The sequence below is a fragment of the Eleutherodactylus coqui genome, chromosome 1 (assembly GCF_035609145.1).
Source record: "Eleutherodactylus coqui strain aEleCoq1 chromosome 1, aEleCoq1.hap1, whole genome shotgun sequence".
NCBI classification, from domain to species: domain Eukaryota; kingdom Metazoa; phylum Chordata; class Amphibia; order Anura; family Eleutherodactylidae; genus Eleutherodactylus; species Eleutherodactylus coqui.
In genome coordinates, this window is record NC_089837.1 from 146239658 (window position 1) to 146258842 (window position 19185).

The 19185-nt window shown below is 42.1% G+C and overlaps 1 protein-coding gene across 1 annotated transcript in view; it reads right to left on the reverse strand.

Annotated features, from left to right (window-relative positions):
• The window catches only part of CCDC39 (coiled-coil domain 39 molecular ruler complex subunit), a 71180-nt gene that overhangs the window by 41997 nt on the left and 9998 nt on the right, over positions 1–19185 (reverse strand). Inside the window, exons 3-7 of the mRNA XM_066601544.1 lie at positions 15818–15964; positions 10200–10358; positions 8048–8140; positions 2173–2301; positions 1065–1256 (exon numbers count right to left, since the gene is read on the reverse strand). Coding sequence (XP_066457641.1) covers positions 1065–1256; positions 2173–2301; positions 8048–8140; positions 10200–10358; positions 15818–15964 — 720 coding nt within the window. The remainder of the gene's footprint in view (positions 1–1064; positions 1257–2172; positions 2302–8047; positions 8141–10199; positions 10359–15817; positions 15965–19185) is intronic.

Genomic DNA, 19185 nt, shown 5'->3' on the forward strand with positions numbered 1-19185 from the left:
CAGTGTGGAGGACAAAGTGTGGGATCCACCATCACAACAGTGAGTTGCAAGAGCCTCTGTTGACAGTGAAGCCAGGGGAGTGTAAAAAAGGCCCATGACTAAAATATCTTCATCATCTGTCTAGCAATCGCCAGATTAACCTTACAGATAACTAGGACTGTGGGAATTTCTCTAACCTTTAAGAGAGAGAGCGTTGAAGTTTTCAATTGTCTTTGCATCATAAATTAAAGTGTGGAGTAACGTTATTATCTACTTTAAAGTAAATCTACTGCCAATTGCTGAAGAACTGTATGTATTGTTATTGTAAAAGTTTAACTAAAGAGCTGAGGCAAGCTGAGCATCTCCAGTTTGCACATCAAGACAAGGACCCGTGTCAATTATTCTACACACATTCCAGGAGTCCGTTAACTTAGAGATACTGGCGTCACGTGACAAATCCACCGTTTAGTATTTAAAGACTGTCAAAACCCTTTTGCCACTGTGCGGTGACCGGGTAAGGCACCTTTGCCACCATTGCCGGGAGAGATCGCAGAGCCACCCGTGACATCCATCTTGTTTTCCCCGTGGTCTCTCACACTTTGGCGCACCCCACTGGGACGCTGCAGAAGGTCATGTATCCGGAACAATCTGATGATACATCGGAGCATGCATTTGCAATAAAAGGAGTAAACAGACATGCACACTAGCCAGTCTGAGTTGCTGAAGAAATGATGGAGGGAATGATCCACAATCCTGCTGCCTAGTAGTGAACATAGTGGTGATTGGTGAACAGGATTATCTGTCTCTGGATCGGAGAGATTATAGATTGGTCCTATGTAAGGTGATTTTATAAGTGGAAGCAATGTTATTGCTCTATGAATGTGACATCTATGTGGTGTATAAATAAGCCGTATGCAGACATATTGATATATGGCTGAAACATTGAACTTCATATGGCATGAGATTATTAAAATAAATGGAGTTTGGAGATGCTGACACCAAGTACATATTAATTTAAATCAGCCCCAGGCAATGAGTCATATTTAAGACAACTTGGCAATTAAGAACATTGCCTCCAACCATACCTCATCTTGTAGTTGATGTCGAATGTTCTCTTGCTCCTGATAGTCCTCCCTCAGTTTAGCAGCCTTTCTCTCTACTGCCGAAATCTTCTTCTCATATTCCTTGTTATTCTCTATTTCACTGTTCAGAAATTGAATTTTCTCTTTTATAGTATTTTCTCTTTTTCGTAATTCTTGTTTCACCTCTGCTAATTGCTAGAATAAAAAAAAACACAGAGCGTCTCATGTATCACACTAATTGTTAAGCAGTTCAAGATCCATAGAAAAGTAAAGGAAGTTGAAGGTTGAAAATTTGCAGTCTGATCTTGTATAACAATAATGCTGGTCTACGTGAGGGAAGACAACCTTCTAATACAAAGTAATATTGTATCGTAGATATACACATTCATAGATTTCAAGTAGATTTCTATTGCACTGCAGCCACATATATCCCTTCCCTATTTCAGACCCTAAAACTAACGTCTAAAGGGGGGGCTAAGTTGTAATTTGTATTTTTTCTATAGTGAATTGTATTGATTTTCAAAATCCGCTTACACACATGAAGAAATGTGTTCAGCTTCCATATCCATTGTAGGAAAGTATAATAATAAGGAAAAGATATTAGTAATAAAAAGCATCCATAAAAGTACCAACTACAGTTTGCTTCCTGAGACCATATGGACAGATGAGTTCGCCCAGTGACTATGGCTAAGGAGTAACGAGTCTGAAATTCGCTAGGGTGCCTCTAGACGGAGCGATTCATCATTCGCATGATGTCAGACTTTGTTCGCTCGCTCAGGCAGCCTGTTTATACAAGCAGATAAATCGTTCGCTCACAAATTGCTCAGTCATTCACATTTACTGCACCAGTGGATGAGAACGACTGACTGATTAGTATTTAAACCGAACGCTTAACGAACGAGCCGAAGATGATTTTAATACTTGCATGAAATGAATGATAAGCGGACGAATTATCGTTTATCGTTCGATCGTTGGCTGTGTTTACACTGAACGATTGAGTGATTTTTTTGAATGCTAATCGTTCCGTGTAAACGCACATTGTCATATTATTTTTTATTAATTAAGTAAGTACATAATTACCGTATTACTGGAGAGAAGTCTGTCTACTTACCAGTGTACAGTGATCGATTTCTCTATCTCTTTTCTGCATCTGATCAATGGTGTTTTCCCACTGTTGGATCAGCTGTTGTCTCTCTGAGTGGGCTTTACGGAAATCTTCAGCCGCTTTGTCTAATTCTATCTGTAAGAAAAATGTATCTATGATGTACCTCACATTTAATATTACATGTTAGGGTAGGGTGCATTCGCATGGACAGGAGCGAGAAAATCGGGCGTGACTGACATCGCACAGTATACAAACACTTCTAAGACCTCCCTCACAAAGGTGTTTTTTTAGCATTTAATGCTGTGCTAAACGCTATACAAAGGGGGCTGTTCACACAAGCGTCAAAACGCTGCGCTTTGACAGCAATGCATGTTCTATATTTGGCCGTTTTCAGCTCTGCGTCGCCCATTGAAATGAATGGGCAACGGTTTTAGCGTTGCTGAAAATGTGGCACAACTTGGTAGCACATTTTTGGCAGCGCTAAACGCAAGCGCTAGCTGCACTGCCTAAAAAAAAAAAGAAGATATACTTAGCTGTCGCCGTCAGGGTTCCCACCGCTGTTCTCCAGAGCTTCAGGAAGGCTGGCGGGTACTTGTCAAGCCGACAAAGCATCTATTGCCAGTGATGGGGATTGAAATTCCCGCCTCGCAGCAAGAGATTGCTCTGATCAGCTGAGCCAGCTGAGTATCAGCTGAGCCAGCTGAGTGTCAGCTGGCTCAGCTGGTTTAGCCAATCAGAGCAATCTCTTGCTGGAGGCGGAGATTTCAATCCCTGTCACTAGCAATAGATCCTTTGTGGGCCATGGCAATTGGCCAGAGGCCTGCATGGAGATCCGGAGAACGGCGGAAGGGACCCACACAGCATCAGCTAGCTGAGTATTGATTTTTTTTTTCAGCATCCTTACCAGCTGTGCTGAAAACGCAGCCAAAACGTTGTCGAAAATGCATGACAATGCTGCTAAAACTGCAGTAAACGCAACGTTGAAAAATGCAGCGTTTTTGCAAACACCTGTGAGATGGAGGCCTAGGGCCTCCCTCATACAGGCATTGCTGAAAGCGCTGCAATGTACTTTTGTTTTCGGCCACAGGCAATTATCACTCCCCATCATTAATGAGGAGCATATAACGCCCAAAAATAAAACATGCATTACTCGAAAATCGAGCGGCTGTCTGAGTGGTCCCATTGAAAACAATGGGAGTGTTGTATGGTGATTAGTGTGATACTGAAAGCGCCATGTTAATTGCGTTATAAAGCGCCTGTGTGAGGGGGGCCTGAGGGTGTATTTACTTGGACGAGATAATTGTGCAAATCGTCATATTCAGAGATAAATCTACTTTATGGGCACAAAAAAGTATTTATAGTATCAAAAGAAGTGGCCAGATGTGAGAAGTTTGTAAATGGGATATCTAGTCCGCTATAGAATAGAGAGTAGTGATGTCCACTGGTAGCATCTCAAGAGATCTGACACAGTGGAGACCTAGTACTGTGAAAGCCCCACCATCAAAGCATTCCCTTGTGTGGTTGCTGCACTGAAAGCAAAGTTGGAAGAGACCCCCCGCCTCTACTATACAAATGAATGGATCATTTATCTTATTATTCAGTCAGTTTTACCATCTTGTATATTTTCCTTGTCTGTCTAGGACGACACAACATAACACAATGTCGTTATGACATATTAATATAGAGCTGAATGTCCTTCTTTCCTACAATAATACAGCGAGGCCGGCCAGGTTTTCATGCTGAGCAGCACTTACATAATGAAAAAGTGGAGATAGAGCACAGTATCCGTATTCAGTATGGGAATCTGCTGCGAGCACTGTAATGAATAGGACTTTGCAGAAGGGACTATTATACTATGTACTGTACACAGCAGTCTCCTCTTCCTCATTATATAAGTGCCATACATTACAAACTCTGAGAACTCCATGCTGCATTAGAAGGAATATCAACTAAGGAGATACAATGTGAAGCTGTGGTAATTGTTGAATGCTACACTATATCCAATCATCACTATTAGGCCACATTCAGACGGCCATGTGTGAGTTGCCCCAAGATTCTTGGGTGCAACGCCCATCAGACAGTAAACAGACAACCCGTCTGTGTGCTGTACAATGTGCGGGACACTCATCTGTGAAACGGACCACAACAGGACATGCAGTGATGTTTTGCTTTTTTTACAAACAGACCAGAATAGGACATACTGCAATACTTTTTTACAGGGAGCGTCCGTGAAAAAAAACAAAAATAAACGCTTGCCTAAATAACCCTATTGATTTAAATGGGTCTGAATTTTGTCAGAGTTTACAGAATTCAGAAGTAAAACATAAACTGTGCATTAGGCCTAACTAGTGGTAAACTATATATCATTTATTTATCTTACCCATTATGTTTTTATATCAATTCGTGTTACCAAATACAAACAATCAAAATGTACTATAATAGTTGTACATTGTCATGGAACAGTCTCATAAAGAGTTAATTTAAAGGGTGCTCATCACTCCTATTAACTCTAGAAACCAAAGTTGCGGGAAAGGGTGAATTTAGCTGAAAGTTATATTTGAGAGAATTGTCAGTTTATTACAAAATAGTGCAATTTGCACACACTTTTTGACCTAAAAATGACAAGATCTTGACTACTTAAAGCTCTCCCGATTCAGGTACCAGGAGATATGCTGAAAACTGTTCAGCAGCTGTCCCTTCGATTTGTCTGAAATGACTCCATTCCTAGGGTTTCACTGTCCACCCTGTTCAGACACAGACGGAAAGGAGGATTGGAAGTTCCTAATTATGGAAAATATTACCAGGCGTCACAGGTAGCTCAGTTGGCTCTATTACACTCCGATTCTAAACACTGCTCCTTGGGTATCCCTAGAAGCAAAAGAAACTCAACCCCTCACTATGAACTCCATATATGAATACCACCTACGCACAGACCTCCAATCAACAATCCCATTACGAATCACTCCCTCCGCGTCTAGGACTCCATAAAGTATTCATGGAAATTAATATCCCCTCACCTGCCTCTTATGACACTCCTGTGGAACCTTATGTTCCCACTGGGAATGGAATCACCACAATCATTTGCAAACTGGACAAGAACAGGCCTTACTAAAGTATGCCACTTGCTTTCTATTAACGGACCCACCCCATTCCCTACTCTAAAAGAAAAATACAATTTACCATTTGTGGAAGTGTTCAGATACCTACAACTAAACATCTTACATCCTCTCTCCTTAAAGGGGTTGTCCCATGGCAGCAAGTGGGTCTATACACTTCTGTATGGCCATATTAATGCACTTTGTAATGTACATTGTGCATTAATTATGAGCCATACAGAAGTTATCAAAAGTTATTCACTTACCTGTTCCGTTGCTGGCGTCCTCGTCTCCAAGGTTGCCGTCTAATTTTCGCCGTCTAATGGCCAAATTAGACGCGCTTGCGCAGTCCGGGTCTTCTGCTTTTCTCAATGGGGCTCCGTGTAGCTCCGCCCCGTCACGTGCCGATTCCAGCCAATCAGGAGGCTGGAATCGGCAATGGACCGCACAGAAGCCCTGCGGTCCACGGAGGGAGAAGATGCCGGCGGCCATCTTCACCGGGTAAGTAAGAAGTCACCGGAGCGCGGGGATTCAGGTAAGCGCTGTCCGGTGTTCTTTTTTAACCCCTGCATCGGGGTTGTCTCGCGCCGAACGGGGGGGGGGGGTTGAAAAAAAAAAAACCCGTTTCGGCGCGGGACAACCCCTTTAAGGATACACACTCTTCATTGACTCTAACTCCATTTGCAAGATACTGTTATAAATACCCGCATGCAAGAGGTCTCATTTCACAAAATCTACTCTGGACTGGTGCATTCCCCCTACCAAACACAATTACCTTATGTCACGCGCTGGGAAAAAGATCTAGGTGATATTCTTTCTGAAGAGGACTGGACTCAGATATGGGAGTCAACTAATAGTAGTGCCAGAAACATTAATGTTAGAAACTTTATTTAAAATCTTACTCTGCGGGTACTTAACCCGCAGAGTAAGAACAGCCCCTGCGGGTACTTAACCGAACAGCCCCAGCAGTACCCGGATACTCTCCCAATTGTTTTTGCGGATGCTCGGCACCAGACGATATGCTACACATTCAGTGGTTCTGTCTCTGAGTTAAGAGGCTAAGGATCTAGTGTATTCTCAAATATATTCAATCACAGGCCATAATATATGCAAAAACCCTTGGTAGGCTCTATTAAACAAGCACATAAATAATATCCCCCCTTACTCTAGGAAACTCATTACCTTCTTTTTTCTGGTCACAAACAAGTTATTGCCCGTTCATGGCACAAGGCTTCCCTGAATTTTACAGAGGTCAAGCGCAGGATGGATTGGTACCTAATTAATGAGAAGCTGCTTCTATTCCAGCTGATAGACATGGAAAAATGAAAATATGGACCCCATGGTTAGAATATACTATCCCTCGACAAGGTAACAGACCCTGTGACGCTATCAGTTACAAAAAACACCTATTATAACTCTACTTATAGCTCGAAGCTGCCTTTTGGAGTATCCGCCCCATGGAAACAATCTCTTTGTCTCCAGGACCCCCCTTCCCTATGCCCTCTTTCTTTCCGTTTAATTCAAGTTAGGCCCTGGCCAGGCCACCAGTATTCAGGCTATTTTCTACAACAACTCAATTCTAAGATCGGACCGGGACTCAAGAGAGAGGATTATGTTATATCTTGCTTTTCTGATATGTTTTCTTTCTCTCTCTCCCCCCAACCTGTATAATTGCTAACAGCATTTGTTTAGTATTAACGAGATTAAAATTCATTCTAATTAATGTTTACTGCATTATTGTAATCTCATAAATTTCAAGTAAAAATTACAACATAAAAAAAGAAATGACATGATGTTGAATGTGGACGTTCACAAAAGTTTTGTGTTAAAGCAATTTATGATGGTTCACAGATAAAATTCAAATACAAGTAACAGTTACTTTATAAATGCATTTCTTTTTGTATATTGTTCCACTCTTGAGTTAAATGGTGATTTATTTTCAGGTCATACCTATGTCTAAAGCACAATACAGAGTTTTACTGATTCCTTGTTACCAGAAAGTAGGGACATAGCTGGGATGGGGCTATTTGAGCATATGCCACTGGTACTGGGTGTCAGAGGTTGCAATGCAGTACTGACACGCTGCTCAGGTTGAAGGAACGTCTAGCTAAGACTTAGGGCTCATGTCCATGGGCGGGTTTGAACTGCGGAATCCGCATTTCAAGCCACCAATAGGGAGACATGGGCGTCTGCATCTTAATTAAAGCATGCAGATTTGTTTTGCGGAGCTTCTGGTCCGGAAAACAAATTGCAGCATGCTGTATTGAAGTCATGGAAGTCGTTCAATCCGCGGCACACCTGCAGCTGTCACTGCAGTCGTGCTGTGGATCCCGCAGGAAAGCAGGAGATTAAAAAAAAAAAGCTCCACTGAGCACGTGCGGCAGCATGCCTGCCGGTAGGCCTGCCCACATCCACAGAGGAGAAGACGAAAGACCCGCACAGCCACGCAGAGGATCCGGAAGGGTAAGAAATGTCCTCTTGCCATGGGCACAGTGGGATTCTGCTGCGGGCTCCTGTCCACGGAATCTGACCCGCCCGTGGACATGAGACCTTAAAGGCAGAAGATACAAGCCAAAAAGTAGTGAGTGGTAGCTGAGTTATTGGTTATGTTAGATTTGTCACATAAGAAATCAGCAGAAGAGTAAAAGCAGCTATATGTAGTATAGTAGGATACAATACCATGAAATCAGATCAATAAGTGTAAGCCTACCCTCACTGAGCACATAGCAGGTCTATAAACACTGATATCATATATGCGATATTGGGAGATTCTTGTGTAAAAATACCTGTGTAGTGATAGTCTCAGTCAGCTCGTTGTCCAAAAGTTTACGTTTGTGGTTGGATTCCTCAGTCATCCTTTCAATTTGCAGTGACAAATGCTAAAGGAAGAGATACAAATTGCATTATAGATACCCATATAACATATAGATAGGTTTAACCCCCCATTCTATAAGGGACACTGTGTTCTTTCAGCTGGAATTAACTCCCCATTCTATACGGGACACTGTGTTCTTTCAGCTGGAAAAGGATATGACAGTTTTGAATGAACACAGTTCTTCCTGCAGTGTGGCTGAAGGGAGTTATTTCTAAAGGCTGTAGCTCTGGTGGCCAAAACAGGCAAAACAACAGAATCTCTAGCCACAATCTAACTGGAGTTAAGCCCCATTTACACGCAACGATTCTCGCTCACAATTCGTTCAAACAATGGCTTTTGAGCGATAATTATTGCATGTAAATGCTCTGATCTTTCACTCTTCAGCTGAACGATGATTTTCATGTGAGCATAAAATCCATAGTTCAGCTGGAGAGAGATAGCAGGGACTGCATACTGTGTTCTCCACCGAAGCAGCTGATTACATTGTATACAGCTGACAGCCCGCAGCAGCCCCCGTGAAGACAATGCAGCTGAGTGCAAAGTCCAGACCACATGCTGGGGTTTGTAAACAGCTGCTGGAGGCTCATTTGCACGCGAATGAAGCTGATAAAATGCTAATTGTATTAGTGCCCATTACTACTTTATGCAAAACAATCGCTAAAATGGTCAATCTTTCAATCCTTTGAAAGATTGTCTTTGTGTGTAAATTAGCCTTTAGTCCAAGTTGAGGTGAGAGCAAGATATACTGTACATGCAGCTCTAACTACAGCTTGTGTGCAGGAAGAAAGATGGAGCCAGCAGAAGATAAGAAGACAGTGTGCAGAACACAAGGAGAGAAATAGATTCTTCTCCTTACTCACCATTCCTCTATGCGATGTAAACCCGCAGATGCCACAGTCAATGCTAACCAAGGCATCTAAGTGGTTTTACAAGAAAAAATACTTTTTTACCTAGCACAATGCATTAAATATTGAAAAAATAAATAGAGCAAAATAAAAGTACAAATAATTTGTATAGATATACCTATAAAAACCCACATTATAAAATATTACGTTACTTATCGAGTATAGTAAATGACATAAAAAGACATAAAAAACAAAAAGCATTATATACCTCAAAATCATGCCAAAGGAAACTACAAGCTGTTCTGCAAAAAACAAGCCCACAAACAGCTCTGTTAATGGAAAAATTTTAAAAAACTGTGGATCTTGGAATGCAGCAACATATACAAAAATCATTTTGTAAAAGAAAAAAAAATGATGTTTTTACTGTGCAAAAGTAGTCGAACATAATAAAACCTATAAAAATTTGGTATCGTCATAATAGTAAGAACCTGTGGAATAAAGTTAACACAATATTTGTACCACATAGTAAACACTGTAAGAATAACTTAAAAAAAAAGGAAAAAATATGAATTTCCTAATTTTTTCCCATTATTCCCTCCCCCCCAAAAAAGAATAAAAGTTATTCAATACATTATAATCATATGTATCAAAATTTGGCTACTGTAAAAACTAGGACTTGTACGGCAAAATGCAAGATCTTATATAGCTACACTAATGCAAACATAAAACTATGAAGTTGGAGTGCAAAAGGTAAAACGATTCACTGGTTTCTAAGGCTATAATTAATTATGTCACTAATGGGCTAAAATGCACTTAATGTGACTGCGTTATGCATCAAATATATTTACAGGAGATGAATTCAAAATCTACACTAAAAAAGGTAACATTTCACAAGGGTTTTTTTCAATTTTTCTATGATTGTTAGGGGGGGGGGGGTTAAAGGGGTTTTCCCATTCAAGTGAATGGGCTGAGCTGAAGTTCCCTGCGTGACTGGCTGTCTGCAGCGCCACAATGCAAGGGTAAAACTGTGAAACTGATCTGTTATATTACTGTAAATTTAATAAAAACAGAATTTCCATACAAACTGTGAAGGAACTACCACTGTCAATCAGAGATTGGACTGTGAGGCCCCACAGGTCAGAGTGATGGCGTATCCTCGTGATAGGTCATTACTTTCTAGAACATCAAAACCCCTTTGAATTATATAAATGCACTTACTTTAATTTTTCCTTCATCCTTCTGTGCATACTTCTGAATGGCGACAATATCTTCATCCTTACGAGCAGATTCTTCAAGCCATGCCTCTAAAGCTTGCTGGTCCCAATTCAGTTGACATTTCAAGTTCTCCAGTTTTTGTGTGGCCTTGAATATGTTATTCTAAATAATAGGAGTGCAAAGGTTAATGCAGATGTTAACGCTTTAATATTGCATGCATTTGTGGGACTTATTGACCAAACTCTTTTAACTTACTGAAGGAGGTGTGGCCTAATCTTTTAGACAGATTTATTAATAATAAAAACCCAGAAAATGGCATATATTTTGACACAAATCTACACCTACACCAATCATACCTTAAGCAGATTTCATTTTCTCAGTTTAGAACTGTACAAAATGCACCAAATTTAATAAGTAGCGTGAGCCTTTTAATGAATTTGACTCAATTCATTTAAAAATTGTTAACGTATGAAAAACTAGTTTTAATAATGTGGGCCATAATATTTTTTTTTACTTAGTGCACTTTAAAGGCTCTTTTAGATGGAACGATTATCGTTCAGAGTTGTTCAAATACCCGCATTCCCGAGGTTATTTGAACGATAGTTGTCCCGTGTAAATGCATGCAGAGACTGAACCACTAGCCGTTGACTATAAACAGCAGTCGTTCAGTTTTGAACGACTGCCTGCTTACACTGAATGGAGGCAGGCAGGGAGAGAGTGCTCCCTGGCCGCCCCACCTCCATGATGGCAGCGCTGTGAGCGATGCCAGTGATACTCGCTCCTGTGTAACAGTACAGGAGCGAGCTTCACTGGTACGCAGTGATAGGCATCGTTTGCCCAACAGTTCTTCCTGTGTAAATGGGCCTTTAGTTCTAAATTCTAACTACTTTTTAATCACATAAAAAAGCCCTAAAACAGAGTGTGTATTGTCGGCTGTTTATTTAGATGTTTAATATGGGCTACTTAGAGGAATTTGGGCTAGGACTAAAGCCTCATTTACACACTTGTAAAATCAGTCAACTCTCTTTCTTGTCACATTCATTGGGGAACATAGCTGAAGACGGTATAGCTACTAACAATAGGACACTAAGCAAAAAAAATGTTATCTCCTCTTACTAGCTATACCTCTCCTGCAGGCAGCAAGCAAGCCAGTTTTAGCTTAGTGTCTGTAGGGAGCAGACCTTTTTATTCATGGGTCTTCAGCTGTTATCCTTCCAGATCTGGGAATACAAGGCTGGCACTGGACTCTCCCTGTTACCCCACCAAGGAGGGAAAACAAACTGAAGTTAACCAGTCTGTTCTTGACCCAACCCTCAGAAGATAAGGAGGCATGGTCAATGTCAGTTTGACCCTGACCCACAAGATATAGCGGCCCACCTATTGCAGCACTTCCTTCCTACCCAAAGGCACACAAGCACAAAGTCCTGGAGCTCTACGGCGGAAAGGTGAGTATTCGCTCCCCTGGGATAAGGGTCTTCTTCCAACTCTCTTCCAGACCCTTTTTCTTTTTTTTTCCCACCACCACTACCACCACCGTCGGCACTACAACTCCCTTCTCCACCGCCACTGGGATCTTCTCTACCAATCCTGAGCTTTCCGATGGTAGTTCCTCAGCATCGCATACCTGTGTGTGGCATGAAGGCTTCCCTTTGGGAGAAAATGCTTATTCTCCTTCTTTGCAGGCCTCTGCACCGTATCGGACCACCACTTGTTCCCGCCTGGATGAAGAGGGGTTCCTGGCAGCATCTCATGCGGATCCGGACCTTTGTAACATCTTCTTCTGAGTCTTCTCCCAGGTAACGCTGCTTGTCACTGCCCGTTCGTGGCACTGGTAATTGGGTCTGCAGTTCTCCTACAGTTTTCACCACTGTGGACTACTGTTCTACTATCCCGGCTGTCCAACACTAATTTAGGCCCCGGCTTTATTCTAGCCGCAACACTTCTGGTAGTGAAGGCCCCATTGCTGCAGGGTCCAATCACAGCTTGCACTGGTAGGGAGAGGGCCATCTGTCTTTCCTTCAGTGCGCTCAGTATCAGCATTCTTATTGGCGCCCGCCACCCAGCTTTCCTTCTTTCTGCGCTTGGTCTCACATTCTCCTGCAACCTACAGTGATGCCTCTGACATGCCTGGTCGCTAGCTCCCCTTCTCTATTGCGCCTACTGCCAGGGGCATTGCAGGAGGCCCCTGGCAGTAGGCCATATACAAGCATCTCTACTGACTATTGTCGACAGGCCGTCAGCATCATGTCCATCTACAGAGCTGCAGGCTCCAGACAATGAACAGCTATAGCCATTATATTATATACTCATTATATTTTGCGTGCTCTCACTGCAATACCAAATTCCCATGTGGGCAGTCTGAACCAATGTGCCACAGCTGTCTTCCCTCGAGACAGTCCACCGGCGAACTGCCTACAAACACTGCTCCTGTCCAGCCTTCATCTACTGTGGAACCAGAATGGGCACCACCATCACCATCAATCAACCACCTCAAAGTGCGTCTGACGATGTTGATTTTCCCACACATAACCTTTCTAATGCTATATCCTAGAAACAGACTAGGTCTCCTTGCTTGAGGGTCCAGCTTTTAGGTCCTTCACATTGGCATCTCCCGCAGTCCCTTTGGCAGTGCATTCAGTGCTCTCCTCTAGAGCCAAAAGTCACTGTCAGACTGCCTTTCAGATTCTAACCTGCATGAGAAACACGCAACTAAGTTCTCCTCTCTGGTCAATAGCCTGTTAGTGGTGGTGAAAGAGACCCTTCAGGTAAAGGATCAGCACTTGCTTCATCTGTGGAAGCCTTTTCCTTTAGATGCCTTCCTCTCTAATACAGAGTTCGAGGATGTATTAGCCAATGAATGCAACCTTCCCGACAAACACTTCGCCAAACAGCATTTGGACATCCTGTATCCTCACTAGTAGTGGACCCTCCAATGTCCCGTTTACCTAAAACACCACCCTGCCTATGGCAGAAGTTTTGTCCTTTTGGGACATACTTGAGAAAAAGCTGAAATCTCTATCCAAAACCTCCTTTGAGGCAGTGGGTTCAGAATTCCATCCGGATTTGATTCTACTTGGGTCACTAACACCTCAAACGTCTGAGTTCGGAAATTCATCTACTCAGACAACACCATATTGTTTTGCCTTCAGTTCCAGAATTCCAGTGTTCCCTTCAAAAACCAATGCTTTCGATCATGTGATACACATACTCTATAATACGTGTCCTCCAACCCCCTTGGAAAGGGTACAAAGGGTACAGGGGTTCTATTCCAATCTCTTTGTGGTGCCCAAAAAGGACAGCACTGTCCGACTCGTTCTGGATTTGAAGAGGCTTAATCAATAGGTCAAGGTTCGACACTTCCACATGGAGTTGTTGAGATCTGTCATTACGTACAGCACATAAGTGATTCCTCCGCTATGCCATCCACTTGGAACACTACCAATTCACGGTCCCTTCATTCGGGTTGGATAGGGCAGTGAGTGCTCCTTGGGCGTTTTGCAACAGTGCTTTAAGTGTGGACCTCTTTACAACACATTCTCTAAGTTCTACAGAGTGCCCACTTTTGCATCTGCTGATACTTCTCTAGGTCAAAATGTTTTGCAGACAGCCATTAACTGACCACATCTGTTATTGTATGCCTTCCCCCACCCCTGGGGAACTGCTCTGAAATGTCCAAGGGTCTTTAGCTGTTTCCCTCAATGCAACGGATGAGAAAATTAGATTTTTGAACTATCCTAAAATATCTTTCTCATCACGTTCATTGGGAAACACAGCACACATTCAAAGTGATCTTAACAACATTCCGACATCGATCTCCTTGTTGGAGCATTCTCTGTGAAGTTGCATATTGTTCTAAACTGTTTACTGTGTTTTAATGTTTACTGTTTCACGTTAATTGTATTACCTTTTCTATTCTACTGGCTGCTCCTATTGATCGCATATCAACTGGTTAGCTTGGTGCCTGCAGGAGGGGTATAGCTGGTAGGGAAAGATAACACTTTTTTGCTTAGTGTCTGCCTCCTATTAGCAGTAGCTATACTGTATTTAGCTATGTCACCCAATGAACATAACGAGAAAGAGATTTAACTGTAAGTACAAAAATCTAATCTTATCAATTTTCAATTTTAAATGTGACTTTTTCTTGTTTTGTTTTTGTTGCTAAACAAGCTAAAATATCAGGACACCTTTTTTTTACATAAGAAAATCACATGCACAGCAATTCTTTAATATCAAAACGGAATAGGACAATTTTGATTATCAGTACTTCACAGGGAGTTGCTGTGAATGTGATTCTCTTATGTAAAAGAATGGGGTATGAACTTTAGTTTTATATATATATACATATACACACATACATACACATACACACACACACATAAAGGATAGGGTATTACTCCTCCCATTGATCCTCCTCCAGAAAGAGGACCTGATGTGTGTCACGTGAAACCGGTGTGAATCAGTCAAGTTTGATATGTCTGTATGACTGTATGGACACTTTTGACTCACCTTATATTATATGGTACACTAAAAGGAATAAGTCAGCTCGAACATGCTGTCCAAACTGAGTGCAGCATGTTATAGAGCAAGATTAGTTGAGCAGATTAATAAACAGTTTTATGGGTAAAAATCAAGTATAGTGTAACCTGTAATTAATTCATTTAAACTTCTCAATAATTACATACAGTATAATTTTTTAGAGGCCATTATTAGGCTCTGGGCTGCCATGATAACTGCTCAGCACCCGCAATGAAATGATCGAGTGAGCCCCTTCCATCTGTCTAACCACTTAGAAGCAGCAGTCACTATTGACCGCAGCATCTAAAGAGTTAAACAGCTGGGATCAAAGTTATCTCTGAACCCAGCTGTTGCAAGTGGGTGTTAACTGTGTTAGAGTATGTGCACATATCGCAGAGAATATCCATATGAAAATCTGCACCAATATTAGTCCGTGAATTTTGACCATGGAATTTACTCACTGCATTGCAGAAAATAAATTCTGCAGTCAAACTCTGCGCTATTTCCACAACAAATAGAGCATGCTATAGATTTCAAAATCCACAGCATGACTCTCGTCCGCTGCAGATTTTAATTTGCTGTAAGCGAATGGAGTTTTTTAAAACCCCATTCACTTACATTATACTGTACATGGCTACAGAATTTCAGTGTGAAATGAGCAGACAAATTTCCGCAGCAATTCCATGGTGTGTGAACTCACACGAACACAGTTGGCTCCCAATGCATATGGAGAGGGCTCGGCTCTGGGATGCTTGTTTATCAGATATTCTAAATGTCTGATAAAAATTATATAAAATGTATTTGCATCGATACACACAGGACTGCCCAAAATTAAATACTAATACAAAACCTGCAACGGCTTTTAAATCTTGTACTTAGTCTTCTAGTTTTGGCTCAAATTTTCCAGTACTGTATTTGAAGATTAGCAGATTTTGGATGAAAGAAAAGTCACAGTTCAAGTACCCATTATGTTGTATCGCTAGAAAGATTTCCTTCATATAGACTAAATGCAATGTCTGTATCTAAAGGAAACCCCCACAGATCTGTATGTACCTTCAATACATAATCAGGAGGTATGAGAAATGAAATGCACACATAAACCTTACTTCTTGACTATTTTTCTTTTCTCTCAAGGACACCAGCTCATTTTCAAGACGATGTATTTCTTGCTTGAGACGCCCAATTTCCCTTTCAGTGAGAGTCTTAAAGTGTTCTTCACTTTCAATTTCTTTCTCTCTAGCCCTGCAAAGAGACTGTAAAGAAGAGTTACATTAAAGGCCCCTGTCTGTGTTATTGGGCATACACAAAACATTTAGCAAGAAAACACAACAGAAAGAAAAGAAGTGTTTTGTGTCAATGTATTTCAATGTGGCGCTGCTTCCCACCTCTCACAAAGCAGGTCTGGAGTTTTCGTTTATATAAAGCTTCAAAATGTCTTCAGCTACACAAAACTTGTATTCAGGAACATGAATAGCATCTAAGCGGGAAGAGACACTTTAAATGACCAAGATGAAGATTTAGTGAGGACCCTTCGGCCTCCTGTCCATAGGCGATATGTCACTGCGTTATCTGCGGTGATAATCTGGCCGCGGGTACCGCAGTGAGCGCTTTCCATAGACTTAACTATAGACAGCGCAGCCTGACGCCCACGAGCGGAGAATCATAGCGATTCTCCGCTTGTGGGATTCAAATCGCGGCATGCTGCGATTTTCCACGGTCAGCCTATCAGATAGGCTCACCGCAGAGACCTGTCAGTTCTCCCCCTGCTCCCCCGCAACGGAATATCGCTAACAATATTCCATCACGGCCGTGGAGAGGGGGCCTTAAGCTCTCCAGACAAGTTTGTTTTAGTAAATACTTGCATTCTAATTTAACTCCTTAAGGACCAAGTGCGGTAAATATGCAAAGCTTGTTCCTGGGCCTTAATCACAGCCATAGGCGTACCGTCAGGGGTCGTAATGGTGACCGGGCCCCTGTGCTGATTTGCGACGTTTTCTAGCCCATGTTTTCCTATGGAGACTTCCTTTTTGTTGAATCGCATCGCACGAAAACATGGTTTATGCGGTGCGATGCAACCTTTACACTAGGAAATCCTACTGTAAAAGCCCTAAAATAAGCCCTAGCTGCAAAGAAAAAAAAAAGAAAAAACAAATACATCACCTAACTGCCACTGTTCACTCCGCCACGTCTGCTCCGCAGATCCCGACACTTGCTTGTAGTTTTCTCTCAGCACTTCCTGGTCAGGGGTTCAAATTCCCTGCCTCCAGGGAGCGCTGGCTGTGATAAGTTCATCAAGCGCTGGCTCTGATTGGCTGAGCTGTGGCGCTTGAGAACCAATGACAACCATCCATTAAATGGCTGTGATCGATTCATTGAGCACTGGCTCTGATTGGCTGAGCCACAGCGCTCGAGAATCAATCACAGCCAGCGCTCCCTGGAGGCAGGGAATTTGATTAGAGAATTCTTGGTTAGAGAAGAATCACTAAGAGAACCCCTCTAGCCCCACCTCTTGCCCCTGCTCTCAGGGAAGCCCTGGGAAAGCCTTTTAGCCCCACCCCCTATCTCTCCAAATATGGGGAGATATGTAAGAGATCCCCTGTAGCTCCGTTCCCCTCTCTCTCCTCACTATGGGGGATTCCAAAGCTCTTTCGCGATCTTCTCCCATTGATTTCAATGGGCGATATCGCAGAATTTTTTTATCGCAACCTGGAGTGAATGAAAACATTGAAATAAGAATGAAACCATTGAAAAACATTGGTTTCAAAATCATGCGTTTTCACTCACTCTCACATCGCAGGAAAATCTATCGCCAATGTGGAAGAGCCCTTAGCATAGGGTCATAGTTACATTGGTATAGATCAGTGTTTCCTAACTCCAGTTCTCACAAACCCCCAACAGGTCATGTTTTCTGGATTCCCTCAGTGCTGCACAAGTGATGTAATTATGGTCAGGGCCTCAGACATTGCCACAGGTGTTTTTACTATAGGAGATCCTGAAAACATGACCTGTTGGAAGTCCCTGAGGACTGGAATTTGGGAAACACTGGTATAGGTTTTAATGTGAGGCTGCGATTGTGGTCAGCAGATATTTGATAATTTCTTGTTGCCAATAAAGCAAACAAATATTTATTTGCAGAAAGTGTAGTGTATCCCCAGATAGATTCAATGGTAGAAGCTGGGATTTGTGTGTGTTTATTTTGTAATATGAGATCTTTCCAAATTCCTTGAAAACCCCCAGCGGAATCTAGGGAACTGTTAGGGAAGGGTTTGTTTGAGGTAATACAATGTCATCTACATAAAGTGATATTAGGTGTGTATGATCTACTTTTTGGACCCCTTTAGGCGAGACGTTTCCCCCTAAGGGCTTGAGCTAGTGGTTCTATTCACAAAATAAAGATCAGTGAAGATAGTGGCCAGCCTTGTCTAGTGCCATTCATGATGCTAAATTCTGTTGAAAGGGCCCCATTTGTAAAGACACGGGCGGAAGGATTAGAATACATTGCAGACATAGCTTGAAAAAATGAATCACCAAAACTCATTTTAGTCAAAGCCACAAACGCATACGCCCAATTTATGCGGTCAAACGCTTTTTCAGCGTCCAAAAACAACGGTACTGAAGGGAGCTTCCTAGAATCTATAAAGCATGTGATTTTAAGTATTATCCTTATATGATCCAATGCCTGATGGTCTTTCACAAATCCCACTTGATTTCCCCCAATTAATGTTGACAGAATAAGGGCAAATCTAGAGACCAATATTTGGAGTAGATTTCAATGCCAATGTTCAATAGTGAGATAGGTTAGCTTGAAAAGTTATATGTATAAGTACTTATGCTACTACTGTGTTTTGACAGAAAAAAAGACAGGGTCTTATATTAATTTTTGCCCCACAACAGGCACTAGGTCTTATTTTCGGGGGAATGTCTTATTTTACTTACCCATTAGGCTCAATCCAGGTCCTCCTCACTGCTTTCCTGAGCCCACAGTCCTTGGCCACCCACACAGGCTCATTTCCCGGTAACAGGATTCATAAATCCCACCTCCACAAAGCGATGGCTATAATTGGTTCTTCGAGTGCTACATTGATTTACTGAGCTGCGGGGCTCAAAGAACCACTCACAGCCATAGCTTCATAGAGCGATGGCTGTGATTGGTCCTTCAAGTGCTGCTTAGCCAATCACAGCCATCACTTCTTGGAGGCGAGATTTATGAATTGACTAAGTGGCGGCTCAGCCAATTCATAAATCCCACCTCCTTGAAGCGATGACTGTGATTGGCTGTTCGACATCCCTTTGTGGCGAGAGGATTTATGTATTCCGTAACCATGAAGTCATCCTGTGTGGGCAGCTAAGAGAGTGCGGGAACCGAGTCAGAGCTCTGGAGAGCAACGGAAAAGACCTAGACAAAGCCTGCTGGATAATGTATTCCTTTTTTTAATGTAATGTTACTAGGGTTTCTTTTCAGGGTAGGGCTTAA